General features: G+C 35.6%; 1 protein-coding gene across 2 annotated transcripts in view; it reads right to left on the minus strand.

Annotated features, from left to right (window-relative positions):
* Nucleotides 1–16,916, minus strand: part of PSMD14 (proteasome 26S subunit, non-ATPase 14) — a 110,154-nt gene that overhangs the window by 90,832 nt on the left and 2,406 nt on the right. For both annotated transcript variants that reach the window (XM_061436905.1, XM_061436913.1), the window contains exons 2-3: nt 10,752–10,888; nt 8,432–8,483 (exon numbers count right to left, since the gene is read on the minus strand). In XM_061436905.1, the coding sequence (XP_061292889.1) occupies nt 8,432–8,479 (48 nt within the window). In that variant the 5' untranslated portion in view covers nt 8,480–8,483; nt 10,752–10,888. The remainder of the gene's footprint in view (nt 1–8,431; nt 8,484–10,751; nt 10,889–16,916) is intronic.

Here is a 16,916-nt window from a genome sequence, read left to right on the forward strand (position 1 = left end):
GGACAGAGGAGCCTGGTAGGCTGCAGTCCATGGGGTCACTAAGAGTCAGACATGACTGAGCGTCTTCACTTTCACTTTTCACTTTCATGCATTGGAGAAGGAAATGGCACCGCACTCCAGTATTCTTGCCTGGAGAATCCGAGGGACGGGGGAGTCTTGTGGGCTGCCGTCTATGAGATCACACAGAGTCGGACACGACTGAAGCGACTTAGCAGCAGCAGCAGCAGTACAATCATCACCACCGTCTACAGAACTTTCGTCTTCCCAACCTGAAACTCTGTACCACTAAACACCAACTCTTCATTCCACTACAACCCCCAACTCCTGGCAACTACCATCCTACTTTTTGTCTCTATGAATCAGACTAGTAACTCATTTAAGCGAAATCATAAAATATTCGTCCTTTTGTGACTGGTTAATTTCATTCAGAATAATGTCTTCAAGGTTCACCCATGTTGAGGCATGTGTCAGCACTTTTTAGGTTGAATAATAATCCACAGTATTAATATACCACATTTTGTTTATCCACTAAGCCATCAATAAATACAAGCTGCTTCTACCTTTTGGCTATTACAAATGCTGCTGTTATAAAGTGGCAGTACAAATATCTATTTGAGCCCCTAATTTCAATTATTTGGGTTATATACCCAGATATGGAATTGCTGGATCATATAATTCTATTTAATTTTTTGAGGAACCACCATATCATTTTCCATAGAGGTCACACAATTTTATATTCCTACCAGCAATGCACAAGGGTTTCTCTATACTCTCACCAACAGTTGCTTATTTGCTACATTTTCTGGATAACTATCTTAATAGGTGTGTCTTCCAAAATTATAACTTTAATTTTCATAGGCAGATCTTTAATACATTTGCTATAGATTTTTGTGTACAGAATTAGGTAGGTATTTAGTATTAGTTTTCCTTCCCATAAAGAAAGCCACCTGCTTCAGCATCATTTAATGATTAGGCCTCTCTTTCCCCACTAATTTTTAATACCATCTCTACTATAAATCAAGTTTCCATATATACATGAGTCTATTTCTGAACTTTCTATTTGATTATACCAATCTACCTATCTCTATCTTGGGCAAACTCCAGGAGATGGTGAGGGACAGGGGAAGACCGGCGTGCTACAGTCCATGGAGTTACAAAGAATCAGACATAACTTGGTGACTGAACAACCACCACCGCCTATCTCTATTCCAATAAAACACTACTTGGGTCACACAGTATTAAAATATATTTTGATATTTGGTGAAACAAAATTTCTTTTTCCTTTCTAAGAATCTCTTTGCTATTCTTGGGGTTTTGTGTTTTTTTTTCCCTCCTATATAAATTTTATAATCAGTTTTCTAATTCTATGAAAATTCTGGTTAGTATTTTTATTGGAACTGCACTGAATTTATGATTAACTGGAGAGAACTGGCATATGATACTGAAACTCATCATTCATGAAAATGGTGTTACTTCTGCATTTATTCCAGTCATTTCCCCCATTATTATATTAAATTAATCCCTTCTATAAAGTGTTACATTAAAACCTGTAAGATAAATAATTGAAAAAACATTTCTACTCCAAGACTCATAACAGAAAACAAAAAATAGTTATTGGTTTTAAATACAAAATCCATACACTGTGGATTTGGGAGTTATAACAAATAAAACAGATCATATTTTTTTTTTAAGTCTAGTCACCTGGAATAATCCTTCAAAATGTACCTTACATCTCACCACTATCAGAAAGCTTTTTCTGACCACCCCCCTATAGAACTTTCCCTTATTTTTGCATCAGAAGTTACTGAAGTCAGTGTTAGAGAGATACAATCTGGTAACTTACAGGTAAAACATATGTTTTTAGTTTGTGTTTAGTTTGGCCTATATCATGCTTCTTAAAAACTAGAGACTAAAAAATTCAGGAATATCACACAAAAATCATAGGATTTCTGACTTATAGATTGTTATGTCTCTCTCTCTCTCAGAGAGATTCCATTCAGAGAGTTTCCATTTCCATACTTCCTGGGTTACCAGGGCAGGCAAATCACACACTGATTCTTAAAGTTTCTGTCTAAAAGTGACCTGTCAATTTCCAAGTCAAACTCCACCAGCCAAAGCAAAATCACAAGCAGGCTAAGTTCAAAAATGATGGAAAGGCATAATCCTACTAGTGTTCCTAGAAGGTTAAAAGTCAAAAATATTTCATATAATTGATGACTTTACCTTTAAACTCTTTCCTTCAAACTACCACTAGAATTACTTTTCAAAAACACAGGTGTAATTAATCTCACAACTCTGATAAAAAAATAAAAAGTCTTCATCAAAGTACAATTGGAGAAAAAGTAAAAATCACTAAGAATGGCATTCAATACCTGTTGAATGCCTATATCTAATCTACTCCAAACTCCCTTCCCAGCTTCCTTTTCCATTATTTCCCCTCATATCACCTATTCTCCTGGCTTTTCTCATTATGTCTTGGATATAATCCAAAATTTAGTTCAAGCATCATTTCCTCAATTCAGTCTCACTTTCCCTTTTTGTGTAAAAAATTAAATACCATATCCTATAAAAATCACATTATTTATAAAAAGCACTAACATTTGCTAATTAGAAGTACTTAATATGTGCCAGGCCCTTAAAACATAACTGCTGTATGTCTACCAGATTGTTAGGTCCCTAGACTAAATAATGATATTCTTGTTTACTTTGGTATTCCCTAGAGCAAAACAACCAACATAATAAAAAATTCAAAACATTGGTCTAAAGAATTCAAATACAAGATAATGCCACTGACATTTTACTCCAGTTTCATTCACTTTTAAGCTTATCTCAACTCTTTCTAAAGTTAAAATTGACCAAGAGATTTAAACTAAAACTTCTATTTAAATTTGTTTTAATATGTATTTATTGGGCTGTACCAGGTCTCAGCTGTGGCATGTAGAATCTTTCAGTTGTGGGATGAACACTTAGCTGAGGCATGTGGGATCTAGTTTCCTGAAAAGAGATTGAACCCAGGCCCCCTTGCATTGGGAGTGCAGTCTTAACCACTAGATCAGAAGGGAAGTCCCTAAACTTGTGGATAGAATTCCCTGGTGATCCAGCGGTTAGGACTCAGCTTCCACTTCAGGAAACACGAGTTCGATCCCCCATCAGAGAACTAAAATATGTAAGCCACGTGGCAAGGCCAAAATATAAATAAATAAAATAAAGTAACTATAATTAAATTATTTTAAAAGAAACTTTTCGAGACTGCAACTATGCTTTGGCTATGCCCATCTCTTGGGTTTAGTCTTGACTGCTTTTGGAAATAGCTTAGTTGCCAAGACCTAGGCTGGGATGGTTATAAAGACAATCAAGCCGTCTAATGAGAGCAATAAATGCTTTTAATACAATCATCTCACATCTTTCAGTAATTTCAAGTTCATAAGCACTGTAGCAAAGTAAATAAAAACATATTTTAAACAAAAAGCTATTCATTTATAAATTGTAATAGTTCTAATAAAACATCTGTTTTTGCTTCACTACTGATAAGTTATACTGAAGTAGGGTATTATGGACAGATTTAATGATTTTAGGCTGCTACTATTCAAATAATTTCCACAGTTTATTGTGATCCACACAGTCAAAGGCTTTGGCATAGTCAATAAAGCAGAAATAGATGTTTTTCTGGAACTCTCTTGCTTTCTCCATGATCCAGCGGATGTTGGCAATTTGATCTCTGGTTCCTCTGCCTTTTCGAAAACCAGCCTGAACATCAGGAAGTTCACGGTTCACATTTTGCTGAAGCCTGGCTTGGAGAATTTTAAGCATTACCTTACTAGCGTGTGAGATGAGTGCCAACTGTGCGGTAGTCTGAGCATTCTTTGGCATTGCCTTTCTTTGGGACTGGAATGAAAACTGACCTTTTCCAGTCCTGTGGCCACTGCTGAGTTTTCCAAATTTGCTGGCATATTGAGTGCAGCACTTTCACAGCATCATCCTTCAGGACCTGGAACAGCTCAACTGGAATTCCATCACCTCCACTAGCTTTGTTCGTAGTGATGCTTTCTAAGGCCCACTTGACTTCACATTCCAGGATGTCTGGCTCTAGGTCAGTGATCACACCATCATGATTATCTGGGTCGTGAAGATCTTTTTTGTACAGTTCTTCTGTGTATTCTTGCCATCTCTTCTTAATATCTTCTGCTCCATGCCATTTCTGTCCTTTATCGAGCCCATCTTTGCATGAAATGTTCCCTTGGTAGCTCTAATTTTCTTGAAGAGATCTCCAGTTTTTCCCATTCTGTTGTTTTCCTCTATTTCTTTGTATTAATCGCTGAAGAAGGCTTTCTTATCTCTTCTTGCTATTCTTTGGAACTCTGCATTCAGATGTTTATATCTTTCCTTTTCTCCTTTGCTTTTCACTTCTCTTCTTTTCACAGCTATTTGTAAGGCCTCCCCAGACAGCCATTTTGCTTTTTTGCATTTCTTTTCCATGGGAATGGTCTTGATCCCTGTCTCCTGTACAATGTCACGAACCTCATTCCATAGCTCATCAGGCACTCTATCTATCAGATCTAGGCCCTTAAATCTATTTCTCACTTCCACTGTATAATCATAAGGGATTTGATTTAGGTCATACCTTAATGGTCTAGTGGTTTTCCCTACTTTCTTCAATTTAACTCTGAATTTGGCAGGTCAGGAAGCAACAGTTAGAACTGGACATGGAACAACAGACTGGTTCCAAATAGGAAAGGGAGTACATCAAGGCTGTATATTGTCACAGGGTGACAGGGTGACAATATAACTTATATGCAGAGTACATCATGAGAAACGCTGGACTGGAAGAAACTCAAGCTGGAATCAAGATTGCTGGGAGAAATATTAATAACCTCAGATATGCAGATGACACCACCCTTATGGCAGAAAGTGAAGAGGAACTAAAAAGCCTCTTGATGAAGGTGAAAGTGGAGAGTGAAAAAGTTGGCTTAAAGCTCAACATTCAGAAAACGAAGATCATGGCATCTGGTCCCATCACTTCATGGGAAATAGATGGGGAAACAGTGGAAACAGTGTCAGACTTTATTTTTTTGGGCTCCAAAATCACTGCAGATGGTGACTGCAGCCATGAAATCAAAAGACGCTTACTCCTTGGAAGGAAAGTCATGACCAACCTAGATAGCATATTGAAAAGCAGAGACATTACTTTGCCAACAAAGGTCCGTCTAGTCAAGGCTATGGTTTTTCCTGTGGTCATGTATGGATGTGAGAGTTGGACTGTGAAGAAGGCTGAGCACCAAAGAATTGATGCTTTTGAACTGTGGTGTTGGAGAAGACTCTTGAGAGTCCCTTGGACTGCAAGGACATCCAACCAGTCCATTCTGAAGGAGATCAGCCCTGGGATTTCTTTGGAAGGAATGATGCTAAAGCTGAAACTCCAGTACTTTGGCCACCTCATGCGAAGAGTTGACTCATTGGAAAAGACTCTGATGCTGGGATGGATTGGGGGCAGGAGGAGAAGGGGATGACAGAGGATGAGATGGCTGGATGGCATCACTGACTCGATGGACGTGAGTCTGAGTGAACTCTGGGAGTTAGTGATGGACAGGGAGGCCTGGCGTGCTGCGATTCATGGGGTTGCAAAGAGTCGGACACGACTGAGCGACTGATCTGATCTGATCTGATTCAAATAATAACATTTAAAAATGTAATATTAAAAAAAAACTTTTTAAGTTGTCTTATAGGGTATGCATATCATAATAAAGAGCTAGGAAAAAGTAACAGGATAAAGCTAATGGAAGAAAGATTCAAGAAAGACACTGTGAACAATGTGATATATTAAAACACTGAAAAGAGAACTAAAAGTGAGCCAATAGACTTGACAATTTGAACAATTCTAGTACAGTAATGGAGGAGGCCAGAATATAATCTCATCAGTCAATGGAAGTAAGGAGGTAGAATATGTGAGTCTCAGCTATTATTACAGGAATTCTGGAAATGAAACATTTAATGGCAGGATGCAGTGAAGTTTTGGGGGGATATAGGACATTCAAATATCTGTAACAGAGAAAAAGATCAGTGGAGATGATTAAGGTTTCAAGACAGGATGGGATCAGAGAATAAGTGAAAGGATTAGCCATGGAAAAGAGAAATGTCATTTCTAGTCAAAGAAAGCTGAGTCAATAGGATGGATGGAAAACTTTATTCTGCTACAATTTCAGTGTTTTAAAAGGGCCATTGAAAAGTTAACAGCAAGTAATCTGCCCCTATTTATGAAGAAATCCTGCCTTTTCCATTATATGGTAAGATAGTAACATTTCCCACTATTTTTGGAGGGATAAAACAAATTATATCTCCTTTTCCACTTTTATTGGCTGCTACGCGTTATCAAATGGAAATAGCTATTATCAATCCAAAGATCTTTGACTTTTTAATTAAAACTAAATAATACACTTGGGACTTCCCTGGCACTCCAGTGGTTAAGACTCCCTGCTTCCACTGCAGAGGCATGGGCTTGATCCCTGGTCAAAGAACTAAGATCCTGTATGCCATGGATGCACAGCCAAAAAAAATTTTTTTTAATAAACAATACACTTAACTTTTTTACTCCTTATTACAAAATAATACACATTTCATTTTATAGAAGTAACATCATATCTGTTTGTCAATTTAGTCTAGAACAAGAGCATAATACAATTTTAAGAAAAAATATAATTATTGAACACCTAGTATTTGGTAAACAAGGTTATCACAGAAATAAGAACCCCATATATCATTCTTTTGAAAGTCTGTCATCTAATCAGAAAAATGAAACACATGAAGTAACAGATTCTCAGACAACATATTTTCAAGTTCAAATAAGAATACAGTTGAGGAGGAACACGTGCCGATGAAATTATCCAAAACCAAGGCCAAGTTACTGAACCAACACTTAGTTTTCCACTCAATGCAAAGGTTTGCAGTGGTCACTGAGGTATGATGTAAATCAATCTGTGGTCAGTCAAACCATCATTTCATGTCCAGTAATTCCCAGGCATGGATTTCTGGCATGGATATATAATTTACTGTATCTACTACTTAAGGGAAAAGTTATTTTGGTATTTAAATTTGAAGCAACTTCTCTTAAGAATTCCAGTAAAGTAATATCTTTACCTGTAATTTGCAGGTAAATGTGAAGTATCTATACACCACCTCAGTTCACTTTTGACACTTTTATATACCTAAACAATATTACTGCTGATTTTAGAATGAAGCAGAAAATTCTAGAAGCTACCTATAATGTTTGCAAAAGTATGAAAGCAGCTTTAGGGGCCAAGTTCAGAGAAACTTAGACCTCTCAAGCAAACGTATTACAAAGATGTTAGAAAAATGAAGAATCATAAAGAAACATGCTTATAAAAAAGGAACATGAGAAATAGTCAAAACTAACAAATGGTCTATGCAAGGATGTGATACAGAACCATAAAATGATTTCAACATCCTAAAAGGAAAAAGTTTATTAGTCATCAAGCACAACGGGCCTAACACAGAATTCTTGTACAAGTGCCTAAGAAACATTGAAAATTTCATGAAATCTCAAACACAACTATTTCCCACACAAAATATTAGACTACTATGAATCAAGGAAGACAAAATCATTGATAGTGATATGGAAATACGGGAAAGCTGATCACTAAAAGGGTTCTAAAGGTGGGTTAGAAAAATACTCCCAAAATGTCGACATAAAATAATATATTACATGAAAGTCTCACATAGTCATCTTTTTTGTGACTGGAAGATTGGAAAGACAATCACTGTAGAATTCAAAAAAGGCAGAAATTTCTTCTTCAGCTGAAAGCAGACAGAATATCCTAAGCTAGAAATCTATCTGGAGGCCATTTGCCTCAACTGTACAGAACAAAATAAATGATAATATTAAAAATAACTGAAAATTAATGTACTTTTAATAAGCATGTGAAAGAAATTGTATATATCAAATTTAAAGGAAAAAGAGGTACTACTTATTCATCCATGTAATATAATTACTAGAAGGAATTTACCAATGTTAAGATTGTCCATACAGACATTCTATGGGTTTTCTGGATCTTGCCAGTAGTATGCAATGTTTACTTTTTCATGCGTTACTTTTAAAGTCTACATTGTAAACCCAGAAATACCATATTATGAGTCTCTCTTTTTTTAACCAAAAGGCAACTTTGATTATCTTGCATATCTCAAAAGTTTAAATCAAAGCAGAGAAAATTCTTATTCCTAGGAGAAAATTAAATTAAGATAATAGAACATATTCTCACAAGTTCTTTAGTGTTGGTATACAACAACCAGCAGTAAGGGAAGCTTCTTATCATAAGGTCACCTATGAGGAGAATTTCTTGGGAGTGATTTCTTTCTGTTTGGATAACTAGTCAAAGGTTTGTAATTAACACACAAAGAAATACTTAGTCGATATACTAACCTGGCCCAGTCCAGGCATACCTCCTCCAAGTCTAAGAAGTCTGTCCATATTTCTAGAAAACAGAAACAAAGAAAAACGATCCTAAGCACAAAAGTGTTTACTCAATTGCTATCTATGTAATTCACCTTCAGTCACTCAGTATGTCAAAAATATTGGTGGTAATTACAACACAACATCAGACTTCCTGTTAATTAACACCACATATTAATTCAAGAAGCTGTCTTCCATGCTAATTAACAGACCTTATTTTACTGCTTTGGTTTTGGGTTATCCCCAGTTTTAAAGACAAGCAATCTTAGCATACTTTCAAAACTTTGCTATCATTAAGTTAATTATATTTTCTTATTGTTATCTAATAAAGTACCTGAATGAAGAAAAAGTGCCTGAAATGCTTATCATATGTATGATTGAATTTCCTTCAATTTGTCCAGAGTGTACAAATAAAAATCCTCACTTTTAAATTAAATTTTAACATCCTCATTAGTAAGTTCTGTGCTAATTAACTTACAGCTTGTCAGTTATCATCAAAACTACATGTGAAAGACATTGTGAGCAGATTATGGATCTCTGAATTAGCATCAAAGGCTTTAAAACGTACTCATTATACTAAACAAAATATTATAAAGTAAACATTAGGTGCATTAGGATAGTGTTCTAGAATCCACACAGATAGTTTGCATTATTTCAGATACTGTGAAGATATACACCATTTTCACTAAGGAAATTCGGCTGCTGGTCTCAATTTTAGAGTAAATCAATACAAAGAAGATTAACTTCGAAGTGTCGATCTGATTTTTTTTCATCTCTGGAGTAACTACAGAAGATACTCTTATAAGCTCAAAAATTTCACAGAAGAAATCAAAGGAAAAAATAGCAAGGGTACTAATATGGCCACAAATACACAAAAAGGAGTAATCAAATTATAAAAATTAATGTTAGTACAACTAAATAAACATAATAATGAAGCAATGTTTTCTACTTGGAAACTGCTACTATGCCTTAAAATTCCTCTTCTTCCTACATGTGTGCTTTAAAAAATGGCATTACTACAAATTATATTTGACACTAAATAAACACTAACAGATTAATTTTGTCACTTGTCCAAGTTGTTTTACTAGTTAGAACAGCTTTACTAACTCTACTAACTTATAATCATTACACTGTTGCCTAATCATGTTTGTTGAATATTGCTAACAATTTAATCCTGTGAATATTTAACATTGTTAATACTGCAAACTTCATTCAAATCCTAATTTAGAAAACTGCCCAAATGATACAACCATGGAATCTGTACAAAGCGAACATACCACCATAACCACCGCCTAGATGAAGAAAGAGAACCTTACCAGCACTTAAGAATCTTTTATACTCCCTTCCTAGTCTCCAACACCCTACAAAGGTAGAATTCCAAGGTCTAACAGTATAGCTTCTCAGGGTTTTTGAATTTTATATAAACAAAATAATATGTTTTGGGTCTGGCATCCTTCACGCCACAAGTTTGAGAGACTGATAATAGATAAACTCTCTTTAAAAAACGAAAAGGCACATAAGAAAACTTGATAGTCTACACAAAATTTCCACTTCACAATATTAATTAACCCTCCTAACAGCAACATTTACAAATAAATTCTCCATTAAATTCTCATTAAAATTCCATAACTCAAATATGGCATTCAATACACAGTACTTTTTAAAGGCTGTTGACTGAAAACAAAACAAAATAAAGTCCTGTGTATTTAAAATATTAAAGACATTTATTCCTCTACAAGATATTATTCCAAGAAAAAAAAATTCTTTTGGATCAGTGCAAGCTTACTAACATAAAGAACAAATGGGGGAAAAAATTTTAGACATTTTATATATTCCAAGCCAAAGTAAATTCCCAGCTGTGTTCAGTTTATCTATTCCCCCTGTGTTGTTTCTGATGACTTTACACAGACTCCAGATGCTGTGAATATACATGAGCTATGTGGGGAGCAGAGGGAAAGAAAATCTGGCAGGTCAAACTTGTGTTTTTAGCAAAATGAGATGTCTCAGCAAACAGAAAAAAATATTTAGCAAACTAAAACATTTAAGATAAGATAATAAGGTTCAATAAAAAGCCAACATTTGGAAATGAAATATATCGATAAGTGTTCTAAATTACACTACTTTTAAGAAGTTTATAGAAAGCAGAGAAGAACAAAAGTGCAACTTGTGACTTTCAAGAACTCTTAAATCTGAGCTTTTGATCTGTGTTAAAAGTAACATATTTTCATAATATTGTTATAACAATATCCTGAAAGAATAAATAAAAGTAAAATACATTCTTAATTCTTACCTGGTCAGTAGCTACAGCTCTTGTGGTGTTAAGCTTCAATTTGCTGAGTTTGAAAAATTTCTTAATTCAAGAATTCTCTTGTTAATACTGGCAGGTATAATTTTTCCCAAGGCTTTGTTTTTCCTCCCCTCTCTCTCCTAAAAAAAAAAAATTAATTAAATAAGATACAATTATTTTGAGAACTAAGGAGGGAAATATATCAAGCAAAATTTCTAAAAACAAAATAGAAATCAAAATTGATTTTTTAAATTATCATTTCCTGAGAGTACAGAATGAAATACCACCCAAGGGAGTTATAGAGCATAGTGATTACCCCTGTATCCAAATTTTGTTCCTAAAGTTTTTTTTGAGCTGTTCTAATTATATGTAAAGATTGCTATCTCATGACTTTCAGTCTTTCTAGAGGAGTTTTAAAGAACAAAGAAGATTTATTCATTTTTAAATAGAACAAAATTACGATAGAGGTTCATTGCACATTATTAGAAATCTGTAATATATTATGGAATCTTAGTGGTTAATTTCCCTATATCTTTAAAGTTTGTTATTTCATTATCCTAGGAATTACTCTGATATGTCCTAATCAATTATTCTCAACTAGGCCAAAGAAGACTAAACTAAAGAGAAAATGCAAGATTACCCCAAATAATGCAATAGTGAAGTAATCACCCTAAATAATGCAACAGGGAAATACATTATAGCCACTGCATCATCTTTCAGTTTTTATGGTGCTGCCCAAAGCCCTGCTTCATCTTTTAAAAAGATACAAAACACTAGAGATACCATCTTTGTGGTCTTTTTTGTTAGCTTTCATTGAACAAGTACTTCAGAATCCCTCATATTCCTCCCCTAATAGCAAAGAGAACTGACAGAGAAAAAGTTTCACAATTATTAGAGAATCAGGAAGTGAACATTTAAAAACAAAAAGTAACAGCACTCTAATGATGACAATAAAGTTGACATAAGCCAAGGTTTCTCTGGCACTACTGACATTCAGAACCAAGTAATTTTTCTGTTGGAGAGGGCTGTCGTGTGCATTACAGGACGTTTAGCAGCATCCCTGGCCTCTACCCACTAGATCCTATAGCAAGTACAGCTGGGAAAATCACCACCGTCTCCAAAAAAGGGAACCTTCCCACCCTGTTGGTGAGGATGTAAACCGGTGCAGCTATTATGAAAAACAACATGGAGGTTTCTTTAAAAACTAAAAACAGAACTACCATATGATCCAGCAATCCCACTCCTGGGCATATATCTGGAAAAGATGACAATTAGAAAAGACACATGTATCCCAATGTTTATAGCTGCACTATTTACAAAAGTCAAGATGTGGTGGCAAACCAAGTGCCCATCAACAGATGACTGGTTCAAGAATATTTCACACACACACACACACACACACTCAGGAATATTACTCAGCCATAAAAATAGAGGAGAAGGCAATGGCACCCCACTCCAGTACTCTTGCCTGGAAAATCCCATGGACGGAGGAGCCTGGTGGGCTGCAGTCCATGGGGTCACTAAGAGTTGGACATGACTGAGCAACTTCACTTTGACTTTTCACTTTCATGCATTGGAGAAGGAAATGGCACCCACTCCAGTGTTCTTGCCTGGAGAATCCCAGGGATGGGGGGGCCCAGTGGGCTGCCGTCTATGGGGTTGCACAGGGTCGGACATGACTGAAGCGACTTAGCATAGCATACATATATAACTTTGAATCACTTTGCTATACACCTGAAACTAACACAATACTGCAAATCAACTATACTTAAAAAAAAAAAAATGTCCCCAGACATTGCCAAATGTCCCCTGGAAGAGTAAAATCATTCAGGTAAAATCACCCTGATACAAACAACATCTCAAACCACTGACAATATCCTATATAATTTTCTAAAACTTAAAATCCAATGAGTGTTGGAAACACTTGGAGTTCTTCAAAAAGTTCAACACAGAATTACCACAGGACCCAGAAATTCTACTCCCAGGTACACATCCAAAAGAACTGAAAACAGGTATTCAAAACAAGTACATGTACATGCATGTTTATACCATCACTATTCACAACAGCCAAAAGGTGGAAACAGCCCAAACGTTCATAAAAGGAGGAAAAGATAAACAAATTCTAAATATACATACAGAGGAACATATGGAATATTATTCAACTATAAAAAGGTATTAGATATTGATAAATGTTACGGAGTGGATGAATCTCAAAACATGCTCTTTGAAAGAAGTCATGTGCAAAAGGTCATATATTGAATGATTCCATTTATATGAAATATCCAAAATATATAAATCCATAGAGACAAAATGAAGACTGGTATTGCCAGGGGCTAGGGAAAGGAATAAAATGGAGAAACTAGTGGATAGGGGATTTTACTTCAGAAGAATGGAAATGTTTCAGAACTATTAATATATAGAGAGAGTAGTTGTACAATATTATGAATCTACTAAATGATTGGAAAAGGTCAGTTTTCATTCCAATCCCAAAGAAAGGCAATGCCAAAGAATGCTCAAACTACTGCACAATTGCACTCATCTCACATGCTAGTAAAGTAATGCTCATAATTCTCCAAGCCAGGCTTCAGCAATATGTGAACTGTGAACTTCCAGATGTTCAAACTACTTTTAGAAAAGGCAGAGGAACCAGAGACCAAATTGCCAACATCCGCTGGATCATAGAAAAAGCAAGAGAGTTCCAGAAAAACATCTATATCTGCTTTATTGACTATGCCAAAGCCTTTGACTGTGTGGATCACAACAAAATGTGGAAAATTCTGAAAGACATGAGAATACCAGACCACCTGACCTGCCTCTTGAAAATTTTATATGCAGGTCAGGAAGCAACAGTTAGAATTGGACATGGAACAACAGACTGGTTCCAAATCAATAAAGGCATACATCAAAGCTGTATATTGTCACTCTGCTTATTTAACTTATATGCAGAGTACATCATGCGAAATGCTGGGCTGGAAGAAGCACAAGCTGGAATCAAGATTGCTGGGAGAAATATCAATAACCTCAGATACACAGATGACACCACCCTTATGGCAGAAAGCGAAGAAGAACTAAAGAGCCTCTTGATGAAAGCGAAAGAAGAGAGTGAAAAAGTTGGCTTAAAGCTCAACATTCAGAAAACTAAGATCATGGCATCTGGTCCCAACACTTCAGGGCAAACAGATGAGGAAACAGTGGAAACAGTGGCTGACTTTATTTTGGGGGGCTCCAAAATCACTGCAGGTGGTGACTGCAGCCATGAAATTAAAAGACGCTTACTCCTTGGAAGGAAAGTTATGACAAACCTAGACAGCACATTAAAAAGCAGAGACATTACTTTGTCAATAAAGGTCCATCTAGTCAAGGCTATGGTTTTTCCAGTAGTCATGTATGGATGTGAGAGTTGGACTAAAAAGAAAGCTGAGCGCAGAATTGATGCTTTTGACCTGTGGTGTTGGAGAAGACTCTTGAGAGTCCCTTGGACTGCAAGGAGATCCAACCAGTCCATCCTAAAGGAGATCAGTCCTGGGTGTTCATTGGAAGGACTGATGTTGAAGCTAAAAACTCTAATACTCTGGCCACCTGATGCGAAGAGCTGACTCATTTGAAAAGACCCTGATGCTGGGAAAGATTGAGGGCAGGAGAAAGGGATGACAGGGATGAGATGGTTGGACGATATCACCAACTCAACGGACATGAGTTTGGGAGAACTCTGGGAGTTGGTAATAGACAGGGAGGCCTCACGTGCTGCGGTTCATGGGATTGCAAAAAGTCGGACACGACTGAGCGACTGAACTGAACTGAAATGATATTAAACTGTTCACTTTAAAATGGCTAATTTTGAAAAGAATATAAGAATGCATATATGTGATTAACTGAGTCACTTTGCTATTTAGCCGATTGGTACAAATCAACTATATGTGAATTAAAAAAAAGAAATAACTAAAAAAATTTTAAGTTAATTGTGTGCTATGTGAATTTTACCTAAAAAATTATTTTTTAAAGGATCAATGAGTTGGAAAATGAATTTCTAAGATCAAAAAGGAAATATGAAATATCCAGTTAGTATTCAACAAGAAGGACTCTTTACACACTTTGACAAGAACCTGTTTTGCGAAAGAGGTGACATACTGTGTTATCATTTATGATGCTGATATAGTTCAAATGTGGACATTGCTGAAGTGTACACCAAGGTGAGTAAAAGCAAAGAACACAAGTTAAAAAAAAAAAAAATCACTGGACTAACCAGTGTTCATAAATCTAAAAGAAAGAATGTTTTATGAGCAAAGATGATGGCTATCCCTGCTTCAACAAAACTACAAGCTTACTTTAAAAACTATCTCATACAATTAAAAATTATTGCATCAGGGGAAGATGAAAGAGTTCTAGGGATGGATGGTAGTGATGATTGCACAATGTGAATGTACTTAAATGCCACTGAACTGTAGGCCTAACAAAGGTTAAAACGGTAAATTTTATTAAATGCATATTTTAACACACACACACACACACACAAAGTATTGCAAATACAAGTAGAACCAGAAGATAAGCTAGGGCCTCTTCAGAGACGTTATTAAAAACATGTAGGTTCGTGTATGATGGATGATGAACAGCTAACTACATTTAAATGATGTTATCCATTTCAGGTACATATACCTTCAAAACCAGGAAAATACAGAACAAAAATTTGCATGCACTATGTTTAAATTTCATTAACATTTCTAAATATACTTTTTTTTTTTTTTTACTATTCCTTTATTTTTACTTCTATAAATTATTCAAAAACTGACTTAAAGGTGTAAGAAATTTTAAAAGATCTACTGGACCCAGGTGGTAAACAGTGATGACTGTTTTTCTTGGTATATTAAGGTTAAGAGTTTAAGAGTCTACAGTCTCAGTGCCAGGATTCAAATCCTGGTTACAAAACATTTTAGCTCTGTGTCCTTGGGCCAGTTACCTCTCTCAGGCTCAGTTTTCTCATCTGTAAAATGGGGATAATGATAATATCTATCTCACAGAATTGTTTAGAATACTAAAGAAGACAATGAACAAAAATAACATTTAATAATGCTTGGCATATGGGAAGTAAACAGTGAATGCTAGCTGCCGTCATCAGCTGCTCATCCTACAAGCGCAGCTAGTGCTCACTCAACACAGGTTCTTCTTCCCAAAGAGTTCGACATTTAGTGAATTTCAAAACACTGGGCACATTTCACAGTAAAAAATGAATCAATCACACCGAAGAGGAGGGACTTGTTTTTTGCAGAACTTAGCAAAGGGGTTCATAAAATTTAAGTTGTTACACTAGAACATAAAAGAATACTTACAAAAAAAGAATATTTTAAATACTCAGAAATAAAGCAATGCAAAATGTCTATGGATCAAAACTAACTTTTTACATCTATCAAAAAGAAAAGGACTCAAGAGCTCGTTCATGATATTATTAGCTAAAAAATTATCAGATAATATGAATAAAGTGTTTATGCCTAACGTGTCATATATAATGTCTAGAACTCTGGTAAAAAAAAACAGTACAAAATAAGTATCAGTACTTTCAAAATCCTCATGATTTTCCACTTTTTCATCTCCCAAACTGAGCTAACAAAATCATGAAGCTCTTATCTGTTCGAGTTTTTCTTCTGTTTTCCAGTTCATTTTTTCATTTTTACTTCTCAACCCACGCTGCATTTATATACTATTCTCAGACTGATGATAAATCCTTTACTCTGTATTTGTGATCTCACTGTATTTCTAATTCCTCTACTCTCTGATTTGTGGAAAGTAATTAGGAATTTCTTTCTCTCACTTTCTTCAGTGAAAGAAATAGAAACAGTCAACATTAAATTTAATTATATAAATAAGATTTGGAAAGCAAGATTCCCACCACCCCCCCCCCATTTAGAACAGTAAGGATAGAATTATTGAAAATCCCTTGTGCTATCTCCTAATTACAGCACTAAAACAAAGCACTTATTAAATAGTTCCTAGTATATAGGGCTTCCCTGGTGACTCAGAGATAAAGAATTTGTCTGCCAATGCACAAGACCCGAGGTTCAGTCCCTGGGTCGGGAAGATCCCCCCGAGAAGGAAATGGCAACCCACTCCAGGGAAATCCCACAGACAGAGGAGCCTGGCAGGCTACAAAAAGTGGGACACAACTTACTGACTAAC

Source organism: Bos javanicus, chromosome 2 (assembly GCF_032452875.1).
Source record: "Bos javanicus breed banteng chromosome 2, ARS-OSU_banteng_1.0, whole genome shotgun sequence".
Lineage (NCBI taxonomy): Eukaryota > Metazoa > Chordata > Mammalia > Artiodactyla > Bovidae > Bos > Bos javanicus.